A 15,588-nucleotide genomic window follows, 5' to 3' on the forward strand; every position below is an offset into this window, starting at 1 on the left:
GGCCTCCTCCTCCTCCTCCAGGGCAGACATGCAAGGGCTGGCTTTCTCGTGGGGTTCTACCCAGGCGTATCCCCCACATCCTCACTGCTGGAGACCTGACCCAGCATACGCTGCGTTTTGGGTGAGCCCTGGCAGCCAGCCCAGGCTCGTCACTGGTGTACAGTTGACCCACAGAAGGCTCATGCCTTCTCACCATGCCCAGCAGTGGCAGGGCCCTGGGCCTGCTGTGTCTACCTGGCCAGTTCTCTCCTGCCACGCACAGTCCTCATCCCGTTCCTCAAAGGCACCAAGCTCCTTCCTTTTTGCAGGTGCTTCTGTGCCATCTGTCTGCAGCGGCGTCCCTTCCCTGCACACTCGGTGTGTCTCCACTCCTCCTTCAGGTCCTGCTGTAATTGCTGCTTCACTGGGGAAGCTGACCCTCGGCCCTGACGCTGCACGTTGATTTAGGACCCCCTGTATTATGTGTTTATAAAACCCTGCTATTTCCCTTCACAACACTTATCACAGCTATAATTGTATAGTATTTAAGCCATTATCTGTTTTCCTCCAGTAGACTGTCATTTCCTCAGGGCAGGAATCGTGTCTGTCGTGTTCCCCAGTGCAGGGCCTGGTATGAGCGGCACCCAGCACGGCCTTGTGAGAGCATCAGAGAGAAGAGAAGTGCTGCTGCCCAGTGTATTCTTGTCATTCCACCCAGCAAAGAGGGATTCCATGTGGATATCTTTTTTTTTTTTTCATATTTACATTTTTTTTTATTTCAGCATATTATGAGGGTACAGATGTTTAGGTTAGGTATATTGCCCTTGCCCCTCACCCTCGAGCCAGAGCTTCAAGCGTGTCCATCCCCCAGGTGATGCGCCTCACACTCATTATGCATGTGGATATCTTTTAAATCCCTTTGCATTCTTGGGAGTATAGTATTTCAAAATTAATGAAATACTTTAAATTATTATTGTTTAGGTACCGGGTGAAATGAAGTTGAATTAAGATAAAACAAATGCATAAGGTATAGTTTCTTCTGCCCAGTGACAGTTTAGTTTGCCACATGAGTCAAATCAGTTCAGCAAATATTTGCCAGGTACCAGGACACTGTCAGTCGCTGAGAATATGCGGAGACATGGATCCAACCTTAATTAGTCAGCTCGGCACAAGTTGTAGTTCAGTTTCCCAGTTTTAATTATTACTTCCTCCTCTCTCCCTTTATTCCTCCCTTTCTTTCTCTCTCCCTCACTTTCTGCTTGCCTGCCTGCCTTCCCTCCCTCCCCCCTCCCTTCTTCCATGTTTATTAATCCAAGGACCCAAGCTTTATTTCCAGTAACTTGGAAAACTGAACCAGGAGCGATTTTTTATAGTGTGGTTTCTGTGTGATCACTTATTTTTCTCTCTGGAAAGGAGAATTCATAGAACCCCTCCGTTTTATGTGGGCTTAGTTTCAAAGGCTGGGCTTCGGCACACATTTGGAAAACCCTGGGTAATGTACAGGGGCTACAAAAGTGTATTTGAAGCAGAAATTGAAAGATTGCAGGTTGTTTTTCACCCAGCACATCTGTTCTCTTCACACACTTGTGTGCATCATCGTGACTTTTAAGAAGTGCTCATACAGAGGACATTTGGCTTTCGATAGGAAGCCACGTCTGTTTGCCACAGGGTTGCTCTACCACTGTGGACACGAGTGACTGTGTTGGTTTCCTTGTCCCTTTCAGAGCTTCTGACAGTACCCTGGTTGTCTCTCTGTGTGCCACGGTGTGCCACTGACCCTCTTCTGTTCATCCGCTTTACTGGAAGCTGCTCAAGGAGAGGATAGAGAATAATAATTTATTTTTTTCTCTGTCCTCATCCAGTTTTGAACTCCAGAAATAGCACGAAAACAGATATATATATATATATTTTTTTTTATTTTTAATAAAACTTTTGTTTCCTAAAGCCATAGGCCACCTAGTGGAGTAACTGGGAAAGGCCCAGTCTGAGGATAGAATTTTACCCCCAGGCCCCAGGGACGACTCTTGTACCAATCGGAGCCTTTGCAATAAAGTAATTAAAGGTTGTGTCACTACCATGCAGTATATGAAACCAAAGCGAGCTTTCTCGTGCCGAGTGAATTTTTTAGTGATATATTTCTAGGCATATTTAAGAAAGTGTTCCCCAAAGCCAACAGCATCAACCTGGGATACAAACGTCCTCAGTAGCCTATAGCTGGACATTATTTACATAATGTACTTAAGTGACTGAAATTTTTCTTCAGTCGACCCCAAATTAAGAACCTCTTCCTCTGGTGCTGCTGTAGGTTTCTTTTGTCTCTCAATTGTATGGTATTCAATGTATTCAAGAAACTAGATTTTTAAAAAATGATTCTAAAACTTGGAATTGGTGAGGAATTCAAGGAACTTCATTTTTAATTTAAAAACCTGATGAATAGAATTTCAGAGCTGGAAAGGCCCTTAGAAACTAGTGAGTCTAGTACTTTCTTTTGTTTTTTTTTTTGAGACAGAGTCTCGCTTTGTTGCCCAGGCTAGAGTGAGTGCCGTGGCATCAGCCTAGCTCACAACAGCCTCAAACTCCTGGGCTCAAGCAATCCTCCTGCCTCAGCCTCCAGATTAGCTGGGACTACAGGCATGCGCCACCATGCCCAGCTAATTTTTTTTTATATATATATTCGTTGGCCAATTAATTTCTTTTTATTTTTTTATAGTAGAGATGGGGTCTCGCTCTTGCTCAGGCTGGTTTCGAACTCCTGACTTCGAGCAATCTGCCTGCCTCGGCCTCCCAGAGTGCTAGGATTACAGGCCACTTCGCCCGGCCAGTACTTTATTTTCTACATGAAGGAAACTAAGGACCTAAGAAACAAAATCCTTTGTTGACGATCACATAGCCGTCTTCTTCAGTAGCTAATTCATTTCTCTGTGATCCTTATTCAGGAAGAAATCCAACTAAACCTGAGCTGAAGTGTAGTTTGAAAGCGCTCTTGGTTTTCCTGTTCCTTGTCGGGGGATTGTGCACGTGTGTGCGTGTCTGTGTGCGCGTGTTCCCTGTCTGATGTCTGAGCTGAGGCTCTAACCCAAGACCGAGCACGTGTGAGAGAGAGCTGGAGAGCATCCTCGCAACCGCTTAGCCTTGGCCCTCGGCACAGCAGAAATGGTGGAGGCCCAGCGGGGGTCAGGAGCGGCTCGCCCCATTCCACACCTAGCTGGTCACCAACCCAGAACCCAACCTTTCAGATGCCCGATGCACTGCAGTATTTTTCTCCAATGCCAGCCCCTCTCCCAGCAGTGTCACTCCTGCTGGTTAGGAAGCACGCGTACACAGTTAGCAAGAGTGAGTCTACTTGAGAAATAATAGGGACTCAAATAGAAAGAGTCTGCAATACGGTAAAGCTATTCGTGTCATCTTTAGGACTTAAGATTGGGACTTTTTTTTCACTTCCTTCTGTTGCCTTCAGAATTTAGGAAGACATTTTTATTTGATTTTTCCCTCTCTTTTCCCAAACCCCAGCATATAAATAACGACCACATTCATGGAGAGAAGAAGGAGTTCGTGTGCCGGTGGCTGGATTGCTCAAGAGAGCAGAAGCCCTTCAAAGCCCAGTACATGCTGGTGGTGCATATGAGGAGGCACACGGGCGAGAAGCCTCACAAATGCACTGTGAGTACAGAAGGAGGCAGCGGGTGGTGGACTTGGGCTGTCCTCTCTCCCGAGTGGGTCCCTCCTTATACTCTTAAGAGCAGCTGCACGTGGTGACGACTGCAGCGGGGAGGTGTGGCCGGGAGGTTGGAGAAGAGGGCTGGAGCGTTGCCTGGCCATGTTGGACCGCTCAGCTCTGCAGGATGCACGGAGCGCCAGCGCTGAGAATGGGCTCAGGGCCTTGTCACCCGCTCAGCCCAAGAGCTCAGGGGACTCGGAAGGCAAAGGGAGGGGCCAGCCTCCAACTTACAGAGTTGACGTTGACTTTTGAAACCACTTATCCGTATATGTGGCTTTAAAGTGTCTCCTTGCTGTCGTAGTCAGTCCCGTGGCACGGTGTAGGCCGTGGAGTGGCTAAGCATTCTTCCACTGAGGTGCCCACCAGGCGCCCTGGGCGCTGCTCAGCCCTGGAACTTTACATCTTAAAGGCCTTTACAAACGTGATCAAATTCCAAGTCTTTGTATGGACACAAAGCCATATTAATGAACTTTGTGCTGAATCTGAAATCAGTGGGAATTCGAGGAGATCAATGAGCAGATAATGAAACCCATTGTCCACATTGAGCAGTCTATTAAAAATCAAAACAAAAAAAACTTTAGGACTTTCACTGGCACTGAAAACGCTTTCTCTCGCACTGCACCAAGCCACATCTGAATCCCGATAAGTGCAGAGTTTAGTGGACTTTTTTTGTTCCTTGGTTTTGAAAAGCTGCTGACCCTTGAGACGTCAGTTTTTCATCAACTTCGAGGGCGCATTAGGCATAAGCCGCGGTCGCTATTGTGTGGAGTAATCCAGGTTTACCTGTTGTCCTCAGTTTGAAGGTTGCACAAAGGCCTACTCGAGACTAGAAAACTTGAAAACACACTTGAGATCTCACACTGGAGAGAAGCCGTACGTCTGCGAGCACGAAGGCTGCAACAAGGCCTTCTCCAACGCCTCCGACCGTGCCAAGCACCAGAACCGGACGCATTCCAACGAGGTGAGCGTCCTCCGTGGGCCGGAGCTTGTGGGTGGAAGCAGAGACCCTCACGAGTACTGGACCTGGAAAGGTGCGGTGCTTTCTGTCTTCTCCTCTGTGCCGTTCCCAGCCTGAGCAGGTTCTGACCCTGCGGGTGAAGGTAGGGCTGAAAATGGGGTCCTACTTGGTGAATAATACAGACGAAGAGGGAACTTTTTAAAACCCCTGTGTGAACTCAGTTTCTTTGTTGTTCCTAACTGCCACCTACTGGTCAAACAGTAGGAGCATTTAATTTGGAATTCAACCCCACTTGCTCTGCCCAAAAGAGCATGAGTCTATGCAAAGGATGACCCTGTAAGCACCAAGGATGGATTCAGAAGCAGCAGCATGTTGGTAGCTGGCAGCTTACAGCTAAGACAGCACTTTTATTTGTTTTTGCCAGGTGGTATCTTCAAATGCATTATATCAAAAAAGACTTACGGAGCAACCAGCCTTGGCTAAATACGATTTCCAGACACTCTAAAGTCCAAAGGACCTTGGAAGATAGCCTCAGAAACCCAGAATAGTTTCCAGCCAGTTGTTTAAGATGATATACTGAGTAAAGCTTCATGGTGGTGGGTGGTTCCTATTGTATTGCTATTTATTTGTAGGTAGTTATGACCCCCAGAATTGCAGGGAAGCATAAGAATGAAAATGGTTCTCCATTCATTTTGCTCACATTTTAATGCATATCTGCCAACAGACCTCCAACTTGTCTTTGGAGGTCTGGCTCAAATTCTGGCTTCTCTATGAAACCTTCTCTTGGATGTATCAAGAGATTGACAAAAAGACACCCCACGTTTTGGGTAGAAGTAGGATAACTAACAGGAATTTGTTAATATGAGACATAGTACAGCCCCCAAAGTGTATCAGCAGTTTGCTCGAAAGGGGCTAGAGAAAGGAGCATTTTGCACACGTGAGACTATGGAGTGGCTTTCATTTGACCTCAGCAGATGCAAGTCAGGCTCTTTCAGGATCTTTCAGATGGAGGGTTGGAGACAGAATCCGTGAAAACAAAGTGAGCCATTCTGCTCAGTGGCCATTTGACCATCAGGTGGTGAAGATAGTTCTCACCAAATTTTCTTTCAGCCGAACTGATAGAGCAAAAACATCTCTAAGGAGATTAGCCACACTCTCTCAAAAGCACATTCACACACAGACTCACACAAGCAAGTTCATATACACCAACTCTTTTTGAAAAGGTCACAGTGGAATAAGGAAACTCAAGTCACTTGGAATCTCTCATTATTGACCAACTGTTTGAAGACATTTTACAGGAAATGCCACATCCTTATTTTTTTATGTCAAAAATGCTTTTACTGTGTGCAAGAGCTGCAGTATAATCTGTTGTACTTAATTTGTACAAAATTTTAGGGAGTCTAGAACAGGCAAATCCACAGAGACAGAAAGCAGATTACTGGTTGCCAAAGCTGAGGAGACAGAATAGATATGACTCCTGATGGGTTCAAGGTTTCATCTGGGGGCGGTGGAGACTCTGGAATTAGGTAGTGTGATGATTGCACAACATCTAGAATATACTAAATGCCACTGAATTGTGTAACTTAAAAGGATTGCTTTTATGTCATGTGAATTCTATCTCAATTTAAAAATTTTAAGGGGTTCTGACTTAGTATTTAATTAATATGTTTAACTATATTTCATATAGTTAAGTGTAATTTGGGCTAGAAATTTAGGGGGTATTCATTCCTATAGATTTTAGGCCAGCCCCCTCTCCTGTTATTGTGGAGAAATTTCAGCGGTGGATGTGTTAGGACTAGAATGCACACATACAAAGGTAATTACTGAGGTTTTTTTTATCTTTTTATGGACCTAGAATATTTGCATGTGTTTAGTTTCATTAAGTGTGTTAGAGTTGAGCTTGTGTTCTTCTGTGAGGTAAAAAGGGCCATGCCATATGAGAGTTTAATATCTGTTATAAGATTAAGAGATAGCTTTATCAATAATATCATTTACCAAGGTTGAGCAAATCACCTAAATTAACCTTGATCACAAAGACATAATTACAATTTTGCTCACAAACACGTAAATCCTTTTTCCTATGTGCCAGGCTTTGGCCTTGTGTATGAATGATGGACATTTTCTGATACACCAAAATTAAGTTTGTCCAGGAAATCCAGTTTTGTGTAATCATACAATCCTAGATACATCAAGCTATTTGCTTTCATTTATTCACTCTCATTTTTGTACCTTCATTTATTCACTAAACAAATACTGATAGCTAGTTATGTGTCAGGCCCTTTGCTAGTCTAGGTGCAGCCAAGAATATGGAATGGAACAGGAAGGGAGTGATTTCCATTTGGGGAAGCCATTCTGGCACTGTTCCATCCCTCAGGCTCTCCTGCCTGTTTAGGGCCACTGGGCTATAGCGGTGGCCGCTGGGAAGGCTCCCTACTCCTTACACACAGTTCCTGTTCCTCCCAAAGATACCACTAAACAAGTTTCCTCAAGCTCTGATTCTGTTGAATCTCCCTCTCCAGAAAACTCCAATGGGTTCTCTCTTTCCTACAGGAAAAGTGTGGACTGCTTAAGCTTGTAGAAGCACCTATTCCCCCCTCTGGCCCAAGCTTGCCCTTCCATTCCTGACCTATCGCTGTCCTGACCATGAACAGGACCTCCCAGAATCCTGTGCTGCGGACTGCCCGGCTTACATACATGAAGGGCTTCTGCCACTGGACCTTTGTTCGGGACACCTCCTTTAGCCCTCATTTTTATCCCTCAGACTCTTAGTCTCCTTTCAAGCCCCAGCTAAACTGTCTGCCTCCTAATAAAAGCTCCCATTTACTGAGTGCTTACTACATTCCATTCATCTGGTAAGCACTTTATGTACATGATCTTATTTAACACCATAACCCCATGAGCTGGCATTATGCCCAGATAGAGACTCTTAATAACTGATACCTCTTGTGATCATCCCAACTGAAAAATGGTCCCTCCTCTGTCCACCTCCTTATGTAGCATTCACACTTTATATTGTAGATAATTAGGTCATCTTATTTTTCCTACCCGATTTTATATTCCTTAAGATTAAATCCTGTTGTATGCAACTTTGTGTTCACAGAATCTTGCATACAATAGGGATCATTAACTGTTTATTGAAAAAAAAATGTATAAGTTCTACAGTCAGTAGAAAAAGTATCAACTACATTCACAAAGTATTATCGACGTAGTGAGTCAGAAAGGTAGCAGCTATGCCAAAAGTTGAATATCCAGGACCTAAACAATGGGCACCTCAGTAAGTCTGACAACATTCATCTCAGCTTCTAATTATATTTTATTTCAATCATTCATTACAACAAAATTTAAGGACAATCTACATGAAGGGTTAATTATGTTTGGCTTATGGTTTTGTGAAGTGTAGATTTCCTGCACCTCACTGTGTTCTTATGAATCTCTGTGGATGGACGATGTCCATGTTCACATGCACGGGCACAGGTGTACTCGGATGGGCTCTTGTTCCTGGAAATGCAGGAGCTGACGGACATCTGTATGTATGCTCATTCCACATTACCTGTGCTCTTGCTTCTAGGCTAACCCGTAATGTCCACATGCATATATTTATAGGAAGAGCAGCTCTTCAAACATGTAGTGTGGCCAAGCTCTGAGTTCCCTCTAGCCTTCTGGTGTTCAGACCCCCGCCCCATACATCCAGGCTGCCCACTGATGGAGCAGCCTGTCACAGCAGTGCCATGAGCAGGCACAGGGCCAATGTCAGAACACTGCAAGGTAATGGCACTAATCCTCAGAGCCATTCTTCTGTCCCTAATGCATAGAATTTGATGCGTTCATTTCATTATATATATATGGGGCAAATCACACAAGCTCCTGAATAGACATAATTCATAGTTAATGGGAATCAATTCTACCCAAAGGAATCTCGGATTTGGAGGTGAAGCCTCTCAGGATAATTTTCGGGATCTTTGCTTCACTGCATTAGGACATTTCAGCATTTCAGGCAGCACTCTGCTCTCAGGCTTTTAGTGAAAAAGCATCTCTTAGACATGCATTCTACAAGACGTGGCATCTTTTTAAATGTAATAGATACATTATATTCATCATGCCTTTTATGACGATTGCTTACCTAATAGCTCATCTTCTGGTATACAGAGATATAAATATATATTTACACGTGCATCTATGTGTGTATTTTATTTCATGCCACGTGAAAAAAAATCACAATGCTGACTAGCAAAGGCCAGTTGTTCTTGATGTGAGTAAATATTCAGCTATAAGCATCTATGTAATTTTTAATAACTTACCTGTAAGCTTGATCACTGACCCACATAGAAAATGAAATTAGCATGGAATAATTTACAGGCCTCGGTTAGTACTCAGGAGAAGAACCCAGGCCAGGAGTCCTGCGGCAGCCCCAGCCCTGCGCGGGGTATGGTGAGCGTTCACAGCCATCCCGTGGCTCGGCTTTCTGACTGTAATATCAGAAAGGTTCTGGGTATTTTGATCCTTGAACATCCCCACGCAGGTGTAATGCTACCCAGGCGAACATATTTAGTGACAACTAACAGAGGCTATAAGCAGTTTTGTTTTGTTTTTTTTTTTATTATGGCTATTCGTAAATAGTGAATTTTCAAAGGAGGCAGGGTGATATTAGATCTCAGAACCAGGACATCCATAAGAAATTTCTTCACACAGCCTCTTCTGAAAGGTATGCAGCGCTCTCCTAATTAGATGATAGGTGTCTTTTAAGCCTTCTTTCATCATCATCATCATCACCACCATCACCATCATCATCAACTATCTATTAAGTGCCTATCACGGCACCATGATACTTCTTCCCGCTCACAGTATAAATGCCTCTAAGAACATCAAGGCAATTTACACATTCTTAGTTCCCACTGAGCTCTCTCTAAAATAATAATCTATTAAGCCTAGATTATTGAACATAGAATAATGTTCAAATGGCCTTAATTAACCATTAGTTTCTAGAGATACGTGAACACCTCAAAGCCTCGTGAAAGTGTTTTGAACGAATGAGAAAAATGTAACGAGCAGCCACAAAGGACTGTTGGGCTGGGGCAGAATGATTTTCATATCACTCCGTTAACTCGTTCTCGTGGCATTTGGCAGAAACCGTACGTGTGCAAAATCCCAGGCTGCACCAAGCGCTACACGGACCCGAGCTCCCTCCGGAAACACGTGAAGACAGTGCACGGCCCGGAGGCCCACGTCACCAAGAAGCAGCGAGGGGACATACATCCTCGGCCCCCACCCCCGCGAGATCCGGGCAGCCACTCACAGTCCAGGTCACCTGGCCGGCCGACTCAGGGAGCCCTCGGGGAGCAGAAGGACCTCAGCAACACTACCTCAAAGCGGGAAGAGTGCCTCCAGGTGAAAACGGTCAAGGCGGAGAAGCCCATGGTATGTCATTCACTCTCCTGGTCTTCCCAGAGCTGGCCCAGGGTTATTTGAGAGAGAGGGACAAGACTGCCCCCGTCCTCACTGCATCAGGCCGTCTGAATTGAGGAGGGCACGGGCCCAGTGACCTAGATTGCTTACTTGGAGTTGATCAACTCAGACAAAGTGTTTCCAGGTTTCGAACTTTTAAAGTCGATCTAGAACTACACCACCTGTGGTATGGGAGGAGGCACTCACTGTTCAGCGTGTCTGGAATGTAGACAGTCACACATTGAGTCTCTTCGTAAGCATGCTTTCTGTCTTATTTGCCCTAGAGACCCTAACACGAATAAGCCACAGTTCGTATTCTTTAGGGGTTTACAAATGCGGCGGGAAGGACTGAAAAGTAAATACTTACCACTCAGTGTGATGGGGCTGTGTAGAAAGCATCCGAGAAAGGAGCAAACCGCCAGTGCACTCAGAGGGCAGAGGAGGACAGGGGACACTGACTCAGCACTCCACAGGGGCCGGGGGAGGGGCAGGCCAGGAGCAGGAGCCCTGGGAGCTCAGGGATGTGCAGGAGCACGAAGGGGCGAGGTGGGGGACAGCATGACAGCACAGCAGCAATTGAGGTTGATGTATTTTTTTTTTTTTTAAGAAACCACTCCAGTACCAGTCTAGAGATTTGGATAAACTGGAGACCATTTCTGCCAATCGTGCCTAAACCAATGAGGTGCAGAGCCAGGGAGAGATCTGAAAGATTGTGTAGGCAGACAGCTTTATGGTTTGGTGACTAAGAGGATATGTGGATTCTGCTACTTTTTCAACATCTTTCAAACTTCAATTGGTGATTTCATGTATGTACTTTTATAAAAAAACACCTAAAAATTTCAAAAGGACAACAAGAAAAACTAAAGGAGTAGATAGGAGAGGACACTGAGTACATTCGTATTTGGCCATGTGTAGAATGGATTGAACTGTGTGAATGTATTGAGTTCTAGGCTGTCACTCTGAGCTGTGGAGGAAACACCCCAGACAGAAGTTGCATGCTTACATTCTGGATGCACGTAAATGATAGGCAGATTTATGCTCAGTTAAGGGCAGAATTTTCTTAAAATTAGAGCAGTTCAGCAGTTGGATTGGCATCCTGTAAATTCATGAGTGATGTCACTGTATATATAGCAGGATATATGGGCAGGAAATAATGCACAAACAGTTCCACCATCAGCAGCGTGGAAAGCTACATTTTCATGGCTTAACTGAGTTTGTCTTTGAACTGTTAAGAGTCTTAGAGATTGGCATTAAGTCCAGCCAACATAATGCAAATAGGCCATCCAGATTTATCATTTGTCAGTGGGTAGTTGTACTTTGCTTTTTTAAAAAGCATCTTAATAAAATGTTTATGTATTATGATCAATTGTTATATTTTAAAATTAAAAGGTTCATAAACTATGTTTTATATACTTATTTTGGAGGGGTGCACATATCTATTCCTAAAATAAAGTTCACCAGTATAATAATTTTGCAGAACATTCAACAGTTTGTGCTCAAATGATTAATGAAACAAGGAAAGTGAATCTGTGGTCCCCTAGATTATGTCATCCTAAGATGATGATTTATGTTCTTGGGATATCCTAAGAACCTAGAATCTCTTGTACTTTTAATATACATCCCTAGCTCAAGAAAACTTGTCATATTCTCTCCACATACTCAGTGTTTAAAAAGAAAATTGGTAGACGTAAAAACTTTCAGCAATTTGGCTTAGTGACATTGAAATGCCCCAATGTGCAGAATATTTTATAAGGCAATTCAGTCATAGAAACATAGGACTAGAAGAGATCTTAAAGGTTGGGATTAGACCCCATATTTTATAGGTGAGGAAACTGAGATTGAGTGAGTTTAATAAGTTAGTCACATTTCCACAGTAGACGATTATGTGTGTATGTGTAAACACACTTAAAATATAAGTATCTGTATAGGCATTTACTAATGCACATAAGATTTACATTTCTAATATTCTTTCTTTAAGAACATGGCTTTGATTTGATCATCATGCTATAAATTAAATTCTTTCTTCTTTTTTCTTATTAATGCAACATCTCTTCTGTCTAATGCTCCTAAATGTCTTGTTCTCACTTCCTAAGGACAGTGGGTAATAAGGTGAGGGAATTTTGTCTTCTCTGTCCTTTATGTTTTGTTTTGTTTTCATTTTTACATTTAACTTTTTTTGTTTCATTTTTATTTAGTTTTTGTGGCTTTGTGATATCTTTGGTAGTGAACATTACTCAGATATGCTTCAAATATAGAAGCAATGTGTTTTGAACATTCAGCATGTGGAAAATGTGGAGTTAGTTGGTGAAATTCATTGTTCTATTTGTCTAGGTTTTCATAATATATCACACTGGGGCCGACCAAGCAGATGTTCTCAAAGACTACTTAATTATCGTACTGACGAGCATAAATTCATTCCTGCGCCAGACATGCACCACCTTCTTTGGGGAAGATCTGGACACACGTTTGTTGTTAGCAACTTAATTTTTATTTTAATGTCCAAGTTCACCAAAGCAGTTTTCTAATTTGTACCTTCTTACAGACTCTATGAAAGTGTGTGTCTGCCTGTGTGTACATGCCCATACACACAGATTCATGTCTCCACACACTCTGATTTGATAAATCCAAAAGTGAAAGACACTCAAAGGTCTGGAAACAACAAGTACCTCGGGTAGGAGCAGGTGGTCTGGCACTCCAAGACTCTGCTGAGGCAAAAAAAAAAAAAAGTGAAGCAAGGCTTCATATACTCATGATCAATTTTGTATATCTTACTTTGCTCTGCTTGGTTGCCCAGGACAAAGTTAGTGTATCATGTGGCACTCACTTAGAAAGTGTTTGTTTTTTGGGGGTGTATGTACTATGATAGCAGAAAACATGTAACGGGTTCCACTGAGAAAACCTCTTTAAAACCCCTTCCAGGTGGCACTGTGGCACTGTGCCTGGCACCTGAGACCGTAGTAGTCTGTAACTGAGTGAGTGTAGTTATCTCTCCCAAGAGAATTTGCCCTGTTGGCTGCTCTCAGTGGCTCTGGTTTCCATAGCAACACTGGACAAGGTGCCACAGATGCATGGAAGTAGCCGGCCTAGGAGCCTAGGCTAGTTGCACCATTAACTTTGTGACTTTGGGCAGTCACTGAACTCCTCTGAACATCACTTTTCTTATCTGTACAAAAAGGATTAAACTGTTTATCAATCAGGGCACCCCTGGAATTTTAGATAGAACAGTTCTATGTGTGTACCTGCCCTAATGCATTGCAGGCCATTTTATGCAGTGTTCCCAGATGTGAGGACAGCTAAGTGTTCTAGCCTCTAGGGAAGGTGGTACTTTCCCTGATTGAGAACTAGTGGACTAGATTAAGTTCCCATTAGTTGTGGCATTTTTTCAGTGTTCACTTGGTTGGGGTTAGGGAATCATTCCTAATTCTCCTACTGAACTGCCAGTGGCACACTAAGGGAAATTGTGAAATCATAGCTCATGATGGGTGTGATTTGCACTCTTTCTTTCTCTCTGGGTACAGGAGAAGCTAAGTGATTAAAGTTTTACCTCTTGTAGCTGCCTTTACCCACACACCCAGGTTGAATTTCTACAAAAGCAAGAAACTGTAGAAGGAGGGAGGAGGAGTTACAAAGAGCCTGGCTAGCCAGCCCTGAATAGCCTAGAGGGGCTCTGGATGGAGAGGAGGTAATGTGTGCTTATGGAGCATGTCTCGAGTTTAAGTTTCGGCTGAGCAAAATGAACCAAAAGACAAAACCCACGTGGAATAAGAATAATTGCGAATGCCCTCTAAGCCAAATATTATTATCCAGGGTTTTTTATCCTTGTATGCTCTGTGGGTTTCACATTTCATTCCTGACAACAATTCCTAAGATAAGTGGTCCCCATTTTGTAGATAAGGAAACTGAGGTTTAGAGTGGCTAAGTAATATGCCCAAAGAATACAGTCATGGAGGTGAGACTGGAACCAAGGAAGTGAGTTTGCAGAGTGGGCATCTGGGCAGGGTTCCATGGTGGCATACCATGCCGCTAGCATCCTCTGCTGTGCATTGCCTCCCCCTGCACATGAGCCTGGTGTGGTCCATCAGTCATTTTGGCCAAGAGCGCCCACCTCCATTCACCAGAACGTACTTTTTTCTTCTCACTCAACTGGCTGATAATCCTGAAGGTCTTGATATGCATGAGCTCTCATTACAGGCTCCGTTGCCTGTACCTTCCTGGTGACGTTTCTTTCCTTCCCTCTTGACCCCAACAGACATCTCAGCCAAGCCCTGGTGGTCAGTCTTCATGCAGCAGCCAACAGTCCCCCATCAGCAGCTATTCCAACAGTGGGCTCGAGCTCCCTCTGACCGATGGAGGCAGTGCAGGAGACCTCGGTGGCATCGACGAAACCCCGATCATGGACTCGACCATTTCCACTGCAGCCGCAGCCCTCGCTTTGCAAGCCAGGAGAAACCCGGCAGGGACCAAATGGATGGAGCACGTGAAACTAGAAAGGCTAAAACAAGTGAATGGAGTGCTTCCACGGCTGAACCCCGTTCTACCCCCCAAACCCCCTGCAGTCTCTCCTCTCATAGGAAATGGTGAGTCTCACATCAGGCCAGGCATCTGCTTAGAGTTTTTCTGTTCTTTTTAATGTGGGCCCTCTGTTTTAAGCTTGCTAGTTTCTCCACCAGCCCTAAAATTTTCCTATAATTTTAATGTTAATTACATCCATATTAACGTTAAACCCATTTGAGCTGCCTTTCTGGAGGGTCTGTATTTTAAAAACAGGTAGGAACAGGATAATACTGAGACAAAAAGTAAGACTATATCTGACTCATACTCTGATGGTGAAATCATAGCTATTAGACTAGGGTAAGAAAATCCCAACAGCAAAGGCATCTGTGGTTAGCACCCTGTCTCTGGTTTCTAAAACTAAAACCAGGTTAGCAGCAACTTTTAATAATATATGCCTAGCTTAAGGAAAAGCAAGCACCCCTTCCCATTGTTAGTTCCTTCCTTAGTTTTTGCTTCCAAGATTACATAATACCTGGAGCACATCCTAAGGATGAACCTTTGTACTCTACCAACTCAGGTATGTTACCTGTTTGTAGGATGTAGGATCAAAGGGAAACCCCAAGTGTGGATGGGAAACTCCTAGAATACCTTTGGCCATGGACTTGCATGGAATTTGGGTGTTGTGTATACATCCCAGGATTCTTTCTGTCCTTGCACTATGCCTGTGGCTTAAGTAAATTGAGGAAATTTTCATCGTTTTGCTTAAGCCAGGGGTCAGCAAACGATAGCCTGTGTGCTATATACAGCCTGCCACCTGCTTTTGTAAAGAAAGTTTTATGGGACACCCAGCCAGATTTATTTGTTCACTGTTCTCTCTGGCCGCTTGGGGGCCACACAGCAGAGTTGAATAGTTGTGAGGGAGACTGCGTGGCCTGGGACACCAAAAGCAGTTACTGCCTGGCCCTTTGCAGAAAAAGTTTGCCGAGGCCTGGTTGAA

At 43.9% G+C, this 15,588-nt stretch overlaps 1 protein-coding gene across 2 annotated transcripts in view; it reads left to right on the forward strand.

Annotated features, from left to right (window-relative positions):
- Nucleotides 1–15,588, forward strand: part of GLI3 (GLI family zinc finger 3) — a 268,725-nt gene that overhangs the window by 247,865 nt on the left and 5,272 nt on the right. For both annotated transcript variants that reach the window (XM_012740961.3, XM_012740966.2), the window contains exons 11-14: nucleotides 3,490–3,639; nucleotides 4,494–4,658; nucleotides 9,780–10,070; nucleotides 14,347–14,674. In XM_012740961.3, coding sequence (XP_012596415.2) covers nucleotides 3,490–3,639; nucleotides 4,494–4,658; nucleotides 9,780–10,070; nucleotides 14,347–14,674 — 934 coding nt within the window. The remainder of the gene's footprint in view (nucleotides 1–3,489; nucleotides 3,640–4,493; nucleotides 4,659–9,779; nucleotides 10,071–14,346; nucleotides 14,675–15,588) is intronic.

This window comes from Microcebus murinus, chromosome 9, assembly GCF_040939455.1.
Source record: "Microcebus murinus isolate Inina chromosome 9, M.murinus_Inina_mat1.0, whole genome shotgun sequence".
Taxonomy (NCBI): Eukaryota; Metazoa; Chordata; class Mammalia; order Primates; family Cheirogaleidae; genus Microcebus; species Microcebus murinus.